Consider the following 10,281-nt stretch of genomic DNA (forward strand, 5'->3'; position numbering starts at 1 on the left):
TGAACAATCTTTTCCTAGTTTATGTTGTTTTGTGATCCCATGTTCTTGGCTCTGCACTTTTGAATAATTGGGTGAAAGAATTTCTGGAATTCACAGAATATTCTAGCAGTCTTTTTTCCAAATGTTTAGTTTTCTTCGGGCTTCCCAGGTGGCTCAGATGGTAAAGAATCTGCCTCCATGTTTGGAAGACCTGGGTTCAATCCCTGGGTCGGGAAGAACCCTTTGAGAAGGGAATGGCTACCCGCTCCAGTATCCTTACCTGGAAAGTTTTCTTCAGTTTTTTAAAATAGTAGATACTGAGTAATGCAAGTTTACCTAAATAAATGTATATGTATGGCTTATGTTATAAGTAATTGAAAATTACTGTTCATGGGGTTCTCAAGGCAAGAATACTGAAGTGGTTTGCCATTCCCTTCTCCAGTGGACCACGTTTTGTCAGAGCTCTCCACCATGACCCGTCTGTCTTGGGTGACCCTACATGGCATGGCTTATAGTTTCACTGAGTGAGACAAGGCTGTGGTTCTTGTGATCAGATTGGTTAGTTTTCTGTGATTGTGGTTTTCAGTCTATTTGACCTCTTATGGAGAAGGATAAGAGGCTAATGGAAGCTTCCTGATGGGAGAGACTGACTGAGAGGGAAACTGGGTCTTGTTCTGATGGGCCCATGCTTGTAAATCTTTAATCCAATTTTCTGTTGAAGGGCAGGGCTGTGTTCCCTCCCTGTTAATTGACCTGAGGCCAAACTATGGTGGAGGTAATGAAGATAATGGTGACCTCCTTCAGAAGGTGCCATGCAGCACTGCTACACTCGGTGCCCCTGACCCTGCAGCAGGCCACCGCCAACCCACGCCTCTGCTTCTTGAGAGTCCCTTGGACAGCACAGAGATCCAACCAGTCCTCCTAAAGGAAATCAGTCCTGAATATTCATTGGAAGGACTGATGCTGAAGCTGAAACTCCAATACTTTGGCCACCTGATGCAAAGAACTGACTCATTTGAAAAGACCCTGATACTGGGAAAGATTGAAGGCTGGAGGAGAAGGGGACGACAGAGGATGAGATGGTTGGATGGCATCACTGACTCAATGGACATGAGTTTGAGTAAGCTCTGGGAGTTGGGATGGACAGGGAGGCCTTGCATGCTGCAGTCCATGGAGTCGCAAAGAGTTGGACACGACTGAGCTACTAAACTGAAATGAATTAAAAATTAAAAGCTGAGCTTTATAAAAATAAAACAAAACAAAAACTGAAGACAATGCTCTTGGGTCTCCCTGACAGAAAACTTTTAACTAAGTTTCAACTTCCTTCTGCTTTGAGTAACATTCTCTTGTTAATGCCCGAAGAATGTAAGGGAGGTAATGGGGAAAAAATGCAATGGAGAAATGTGTTTGTCCTTCAGATCCTGAGTGTATATGATCACTGCCCATTCTTCCTAAACCCAGCCTTCTCTTTGAATTTACCATCGCCCCTCACCATGTCAGAATGTGCAGCGTAGTCGAGTCCTTTTACAGAACTGTATAACTAAGAGGGACTTTAAAAATCATTCAGGTATAACTTCCTCACTTTGTAGATGAAGAGACTGGGCCCAGATTGGAGTACATTTGTTTTTATTGTAGAATGGAAGAATATTAGACCATCCCTACATAGTAAAGTAGTAAGTCCAGAAACTATTTGTTAATTCTTTCATCATATATTGAATTCCTTACTTTTCATGTTGGGCTTTGGTTAGACCCTACAAATATAGTGTTGAAGGAGACAATCCCCACAGGGGGAATTGGTTGAAAGAATCAGCTACTACCACAGAGAATGTCAGTTACACAGTAATATGAGTAACACGGTATTGTTGGAACTCTTAGAGGAAAGCTGCGTCTCGCACTTTGGGTGGAGGGTGGTCAGTGAAAGCTTTCTCACGGAGGTGAATTCTGATCTGAGCTCTGAAGGACAATTTTTCACCAGGCAAAGAATTGAAGAAAAGGGGGTTAGGAGTAAACAAAGCAGCATGTAAAAATGTCCTGAGATAAGAGACCGTGGAACACAAATTCCCTGTGTAGTTTCTTCTGGCTCCATAATTTTATACTTTTATCCAAGTAGCATGGTGCCTTGCCTAGGACAGGTAGTTGTGTATGTCCTTGAACCATTCATTGTATTTAGCTTTTTTTTTTTTTTTTTTTTTTGCCTTAGAAGATTGTTATTCTGCTTATGAGCTGGCTCCTTTACTAAAATCTAATTCCTCATTAGAGGAATGGCCATGTCACTGTTAGCCTGTATTACTGACAGGTGTGCACAATGCTTAGAACCTAGTAGATCCCAGGAAATATGTAACTCCTTGTGCAAATGCATCTCATAATACATCCTTGAGATACTTCTCTGTTCTGACTCTGCAGTCTTATTCTCTTGAACTCTTCCTAGGATCTCGAAAATCTCCATGGCCTTTCTGAAGCTCTTACTAATTTATCAGCTAACTCTTGGCTGGTTGTATCCTAGTCTAGAATTTTCACTCATCTAGTTTGCAGAAGTTTATGTCAGTTAGGTATATAACAGCCTGTATTTAAAAAAAAAAAATGATGTAAAAAAAACTGGGGATTGGTGTGTAATTAAATGACTGCCTAATTTGATTTATATTAACTCACTTTGTTCTAGAAAGGCTGAGTGTGTCCCCCTCCCCTCCACCACCCTCCAAATAAACTTGTTAAGGTGAGAGGGTGCGGAGGGTAGAGTTAATATTGAGGCCTTATACCAGTCATTCATAGTACAGCCAAAATAGAATAGTGACCCAGGTCATAAAACTCATTATGAAATAGATCTTATCATCATTCATTCATTCTTTTTCAATGAATGCATGGTTCTGTCTGTAGCTTTTAAAACTTTAGACCATTCTATGATTGCTTGCCAAGTGCTAGGGAAATTATAAGAAACTGTTTATATTCCTGTGAAATAGAAATGAGTGCTGTACATGAGATTTAAACATAAGGTTGTGAGAATTCAATAGATGGGATAATCTGGAGCTGTCAGGGAAAAATGGAGACGGGTCTCTGCCAAGTCTGGAAGTTTGGGCAAGATTCTGATAAAGATAAGTTCAGTGTTGGCTCTGTTAGTCCGTGCTTTTTCTCATAAGTAAGCATGAAGAACATATTTTGCATTAGGGACTGGGAATATGTGAAAAGTTTGGAACAAGCCCTGAAAAACATGATAGGGTGTCAAAGAGAAACTAACAAAATGATTGGCAATTGCCCAAAGTGTCATGTAGTATATTTATAATGTACCTAGTTATGTCTTGGAATGTGCTGTGCCAGTACACTGAGAATTCATATACATAGATTACTTTCTTCTATAAATGGGGATACCTACCTCACAGAACTGTTGTACAAGCCTGTGGTAAACAAGACTATTTTTGTTGGTCAGTTTGAATAGATGAATAATAATTTGTAAGTTCTAGCTGTTACCTAGTTCATGCCAGTATTGTTTGCTGTCAAGAATTCTGTTTGTTTGTTTGTTTATTTTTTGCATTGAGCAAATTTTACAGGTTATCTTTATAGAAAAATTGCATGTTGTGAAGTAAAATGACCAAGAATGGCTCATCCACAGAAAATGCACTTTGATAGATCGCGTGCCAAGTGTCCACTGAAAAATAAATGTCTCAAAAATTGGCAAAAAGTTTCAATCTCATTTTAAAAAAAGTGAAAAGTGTTTCTGAGATTTGGAGGTGTTAAATGTTTTCACAGTACCAGTGAAGCAGTATTCCATCAAAGTGCAGTGGTTTTGACCACTACCCACAACAAAAAGCACACTGCATCACATCACAGGACACGACAGGCACAGGAGCACAGAGGCACATGACAGAAGCTGAGCCTCAGGAGACAAAGCTCATTCTTACTACAGTCCTTAGGAACTGTTGCTCTAGCATGTTTCTTTTTGTTGTTCTTAATACTGCTCACAGGCCACTAAACTGATTGCATAATTCAGTGATGTACCGTGACCTGCATTTCAAAAAACACTGCTCATTACAAGACTTTTTTGAAACCAATTTCAATTCTGAAATCGTTTTTATCTAACATAAATTTTCAAGATCATGTGTGTATTTCTGATTCTTGTCACTGGCTTAAATCATTTTTTTTTTCTTCTATTAATCAGGTATCAACATGGTTTTTTACCACCTTTTCTGTCTCAGGACTGAAGGACAAAATCCACCACGTGGACAGCCTCCACCAGCTGTTTTCTGCCATCTCTCCAGAACAGATTGACTTTCCTCCTTTCGTCCTTGAATATGATGCCAGGGTAAGAAGTACCAGGAATTCTTCCTCACCTAGGGTATTATTGTAACTGTTTTATAATGCAGTGCGTCAAGCACATAATCTTTTCATTATAAGATGCTGTTAATACAATTAATGTGTTTTAGTAAACTGCATATATCATTTGACATTCTTCTCCTAAGGTGACTTTTAGGAAAATGTTTGATTCTAAGAGAGGCCTTCCCCCCCAGGGCCTTCCCCCTCTTTTCAATGATAAACATTTTCACTGTAAGTATAAATCCAGTCCTTGCTTGTATTGTCAGTTTTCCACCACCTCTGAGACATACCTCTGCCTAATTTTATTAAGACTAAATGACTTTTCATCTACATAAATAGAACCAAAAGAATCTGTTGATATCCAGCATTTTTCAGCGTTCACTGTAAGCCAAGTAGCCTATTTTAGTCTTTACCCTACTAAAAGTTCCATTTGTATAATGTTTGTAAGAGTGTCAACCAATAATATTAACATTGTTACTTACATCAATCTATTAAACACTAAGAAATGGCTACTCTAGAATTTCATCTGAGCTCTAGTCCTTTGTGGTTATTGGCACTATCACTGGAGTAGTTAAAAACAAAAAAGTGTAACATGCTTGCCAAATAAGGCAAGGGATGGTAAGGCAATTATCAGTTGCCTTATTTAATTAATACTGATTGCATATTTTGGGGGATGAAGCAGAGCATATATTTGTAGGTTTTCTTAAGCTTAAAGTGAATTATTCTTCCTTAACTATTGTACAACATATATATAGTAAAGTAAATTTTCTACAAGACATTTTTTTCTCTAAAATTTCTCCATCTTCAGTTGCGATTTCTGTTTCCCATTATGTGATAGGTGGTGTGTTCAATCATGTCTGACTGTTGTGACCTTATGGACTGTAGGCCGTCAGGCTTCTCTGTCCATCGGATTTTCCAGGCAAGAATACTGGAGTGGGTTCTTCCTGACACAGGGATCGAATCCACATCTCCTGCACTGGCAGGCAGATACTTTACCACCGAACCACTAGGGGAGCCCTTTCTATATTCTTAAGGGCCTACAAAGAAGGCTTTCATTAAATATCAACACCATCCTCAAGCTTGGTTTTGTTTTTCTGTCTTATATGTATGTGCTTTTAGGTTTTTGGTTTTTTTTTAAGATTTAATCTATCAAATACAGGCCTAATTAATAATTTTATTAATCAAAATTAAATAAACTGCAATATAACATCATCTCTGGATTATCTCTCTGTATCTGTACTGCTGCTGCTGCTAAGTCGCTTCAGTCGTGTCTGACTCTGTGCGACCCCATAGACGGCAGCCCACCAGGCTCCACCATCCCTGGGATTCTCCAGGCAAGAACACTGGAGTGGGTTGCCATTTCCTTCTCCAATGCATGAAAGTGAAAAGTGAAAGTGAAGTCCCTCAGTTGTGTCCGACTCTTCGCAACCTCATGGACTGAAGCCTACCAGGCTCCTCCGTCCTTGGGATTTTCCAGGAAAGAGTACTGGAGTGAGGTGCCATTGCCTACTAGAGCTTTCTAAAACTGAAATATAGATGCTCTATACCTAAAGCCAAGGAGAGGAATAAGAAGAGAGAAGAAACAGCAGAAGGTGTCAGGAGATGATGTGGACAGAGCAGGTAGAGAGCACATCCCTAGATCCTGGAGCTCTTCACATTATGCTGCGGTCCTTTGGTGCCTTTGTGGTCAGTGGAGAGTGTTGTACATGGAGAACTTTTGTGTTCCTGTTTAGAAAGATGGCTAAAGAAACCATGTAGAAAAGGATTAGACAGAGTAAGACCCTAGGCAAGTAGACAAGTAAGAGGCTATTCGAGAAAGTCAGGGGAGACTTGAGACTAGAGCTAGGCAGTGGTAGTGATAATGGTAAGGTTTGAAGATCTTAAGGGGTAGTTAAAATTAGATATTTTAGGGAATAAAATCCCCAGCATTATGGTGACCAAGCAGCCAGCCACTGGGAGGAATAAAGGAGGAAAGAAGCCTGAGGTAACTGCCAACATTTCTGCTTTGGAAGACTTGGAGAATGTTATTGCCACCATACCAGAGAAGCAGTTTGGAGAAATAGCACTGGGAAGCTCAGAGGAGACAGGTGGTCTCTTAAGTTTGTGACACATTAGGTTGGAGGTGCTGCATGGGAGGAGAAGGGGGCAACACAGGATGAGATGATCGGATGGCATCATCAACTCAATCAATGGACATGAGTTTGAGCACGCTCTGGGAGGTAGTGAAGGATGGGGAAGCCTGGCATGCTGCAGTCTACGGGGTTACAAACTGAGTGACTGAACAACAAATGAGACATTGAAGTGAAGGTCTAGAAATTGGATAGGTATTTCCTTGTAAAGAAAAGTTTTTCCTTTCCTAGAAAGAATTAAAAATATGCTTAGAGAAAAGGAAATGAGTGTATTGTTGGTCAATTTGATTATCATGTTCAAGAATGCTTTGCCCATAGTAGATTATTTATTTGGTGAATATATGATATAGTGTTCATTATTGGCAGTCAGCTTCTATTTTTCTGGATCTTATGTGACTTAGAATAGCAACAGAAATTTTATAGGATTAAGAGGCACTTTTGATGTTAATTAGAAGGTAATTTTTATCTATCTAGATCAAAATGGTACTGAGACCGTTTCAGAAAGGGAGATGGTCAGCATTCATATAGTCAGAGAAGAGAGTGTAGAGATTTACCTGGTCACAATTCTTCAGAGTTTTACAGTTGTTTCCAGAAATAGAGAAAATATTTGATTTCTCAGCAGGCTCTTCCACAGTATGAGACTAATATAAAAGATCTGTTTCATGGCATTAAGAATTAGATTTTCCGTTCTTACTTTATCACAATTTAATGTTAATATAGGAAGCTTAGAAAAATACCATAGTGGAATAAAATGGAGAAATCTTAAAGATGGATAGTAAACCATTTCTTTTTAGTTGAATTTCAGGATTTCTCTCTTCAGGCATGTATCTTAAGCATAGCATCTGTGCATATTGAGGATACTGGTGGGGTTAGTATAACAGATCTTGGTAGGAAATTCTAAAATACAAAAAGAAAAAAAATTCCATTATTTTTTTTTCCCCCAAGTATCCCAAAATGTAGCCAGTCTTCAGATTTGGTTCTACCAAAAAAATTTTTTTTAATCTTTTTGCTATCTTCTCAGGTTTATAATCAGAAAGTTTTAAAAAAAGAAAGTTTTCCTAGATATTCTCTTTGTTTTCCTGGTTTAGGTCCCAGATCAATTTCTGCTCCAAAGCGTCTGCTCTGAAGAATACAGAGCTTTTGATCGACTTAGTCTCTCAAATAATATTTACCTTCCTACTGTGTTTAAGACTGAATAGATTCAATGCTCCAGAACTATAATGGAAATATACCCTCAAGCAATGCTGTTTTTCACCCTACCTCATTCTTCATATCTAATTGTTATCTTACTTTGAGCATTTTTTGTTATATAGCTTACTAAAAAAGTTACTCATCAAAGAAATACTTTAATAACAGGAAATGAATCTTAAGTCTCATAAATCTAATTTAGAGTCCAACTAAAACTGTCTTGATTTTTAAGATAAAGTTAGCCAAGATAAAGTCAAAAACTTTCCCCTTACGCTGATTTGTTGCTTTCTGCATTTGACAGTAAAATTCTGGCATTTGATTCTCCATCTTGATCCTGAGTGCCCTAAAAACCATCCTTGTTAAAAGCCTTGCCACTCGGGCATGTCATGAAGAAGCACATTTCTGCCGATCTGGTTATTAAATTCCTCAAGGAGAATTTTTGTTTATCTCAAAGATTCAGCACACAGCAGGACAACACAATCTAATACGAAAGAATCTGGGCTTTAGATTTGAATAGACATGTATTTAAATTCAGGCTGTTTTGGTTGCCAGCTCGGTGATTTAATTTGTGTGACCCTCAGTTTTCTGTTCTGTAAAATGAGGGTGTTACGTGCCTCATGGCATTATGTGAGGATATAAAAGGATAATGAAAGAAAAGTGCTGATTAAGTGTCTGGCATATTGAATGTTAATAAATGGTAATGTTTTTAAGTATCATTATCCTGATTACTTCTGCCTACATTATAGCAATTCTGACTGACCCCAGTGAAATTGCAGTGTTGGCTGAAGCCTGCTCAGGGCCAGGCATGTGCTGGACATTTCACATACATAATATCATTGACTCTAAATCCTTCTCTTTTATATTCCCAGTTACATTGGTCTTAGTATTTAATGTTCTTGTCATTTTTCCTTTCTGCAGGAAAATGGGCCTTACTATACATCTTATCTTCCATCACCAGATTTGTGACCTGCTGTCATTCAGCGATCCTGGTTTCTAAAGACTCCACTTTCTCCGCAGATCCACTACCTGTTGAAGCGATGCTCATTTTTGCTGTACAGCTCCAGAGAGCCTTTTGTCCCCCACCTCTCTGGTATTTTTTTATTGACTGTATATTTTCTGGCACATAGGCAATCTGAAAATGATAGGCCATTCTGAACTGTACACTTATTTTAAATTTGTATATTTGTATCAAAATGAAAATGTTCACTTTTTGAGGGTTGTTAGTAGCATTTGGGGAGCAACTTCTGAGTATCTTCAGTTTCCTGGAAGGACACTGGATTCTCCATTAGACAAGCCGCAATATCATTCACATCATCCCTCTCACGTTGCACGCCTTCTGTGTATATGCAAGTGTTTCTCAAAATATATAGAACCAATGTATGCTGACCGGATGCATTGTTTGCTTCAGATCCTGGCATTATGTTTTATTAAAGATAATTTGGTGAGGATAAAAGAGAATCATCTGGGATCAAGGATGTAGAAAAAAAAGTATCTGATCAAAAATGTCAGAAATCATTAGCAAGATACAGGTCTTAGAATTTTACTGCACCAGTTAAGACAAAGACTTAAGGACTAAAGTTCCTGAGCTTGTATGATTTAAGATTGTCCCTGTTATGGTCTCAACAGTGGAGGAAAAACAAGAAGACTGTTCCTTCAGCCTTTTCCTACCATCAGAGGTGGTTTGGTCTCCATATTCAACAGGACAGCACATATTAGTAGAGGGTATCTCCTGAGATGCCATCAGGGAACTTTACAGAGAGTGCTGCCTTCCCAGAGAGTGAATGATTCTATTTGGCTCTTAGGTCTACTTCCTCTGCGGACATTTCCTAGCAGTGTGTCTTTGAGTTGCCTACGTCAATATGAAGGAAGTGTGTTGACATGAACAAAACGCCAGACCACTTTTGCAACTCAGGCTCTATTTGTGCCTTAGCTTGACTAAAAATTAGAATTATGCTAGCTACCTCACAGAGGTATCATGAGGATAGCATTCAGAAAGGGCTTTTGATATCTTTGGATGAAAAATGCTGTGCGTTGGGGTGTCTTCAGTTAGTTTTTCAATGAGAATAAATATCCTCAAGGGAGTGCTACAGGACACTCCACTTGTCCTTGGCACATGTTGAGTGACTTCCCTTTTCTTGGAACAAGAATTGTTAGCGCAGAATCCCAACCCTTAGGATCCCCTCCTATTTTGTCCAGTTGTCTTCTGGCCTACTCCTTCTCCAGCGCTACACTTTAGCCAGAGGCATGTGTAGCCATTTTAAATGTTACTTCTTGAATGAAGGTCACACTGACATCATTTCCATCTGGGTTTCTTCATACTCCTTTTAATTCCTGCATTCCCCGCCCCACCCCTACCCACCAATCTCCCTCACCCCATCATGTACACTGGCAGTTCGGAGAAGACAAATTAGAATTCTTCTAATGTGCTCAGAATTGATGCTTCCAAGGGTCCCACTCCCTTAGGTCCAAATTAGTTCTTCAGTGGAGATAAAAGAAACATTGTTTTTCATTTATGATAGAGAAATGCCCCTGTAGTTGTGTTAACCCCATCCTCTATTTTCTTGCATAAACAAGAAGGGCCTTTACATTTCTCAGAAAACCAGTCTTATCTTCTGCATGTAATGGACACATCTGCTTTCTGCCAGTAATCAAAACCACTTGTTCCTCGCATATGCTTATT

General features: G+C 39.0%; 1 protein-coding gene across 1 annotated transcript in view; it reads left to right on the forward strand.

Moving 5' to 3' along the window:
- Window positions 1-8,987, forward strand: part of GDAP2 (ganglioside induced differentiation associated protein 2) — a 62,999-nt gene extending 54,012 nt beyond the window's left edge. The window contains exons 13-14 of the mRNA XM_006050670.4: window positions 4,130-4,273; window positions 8,520-8,987. Of these exons, the coding sequence (XP_006050732.1) occupies window positions 4,130-4,273; window positions 8,520-8,567 (192 nt within the window). The 3' untranslated portion in view covers window positions 8,568-8,987. The remainder of the gene's footprint in view (window positions 1-4,129; window positions 4,274-8,519) is intronic.
- Window positions 8,988-10,281: the final 1,294 nt, after the last annotated feature.

The sequence above is a fragment of the Bubalus bubalis genome, chromosome 6, assembly GCF_019923935.1.
Source record: "Bubalus bubalis isolate 160015118507 breed Murrah chromosome 6, NDDB_SH_1, whole genome shotgun sequence".
NCBI classification, from domain to species: domain Eukaryota; kingdom Metazoa; phylum Chordata; class Mammalia; order Artiodactyla; family Bovidae; genus Bubalus; species Bubalus bubalis.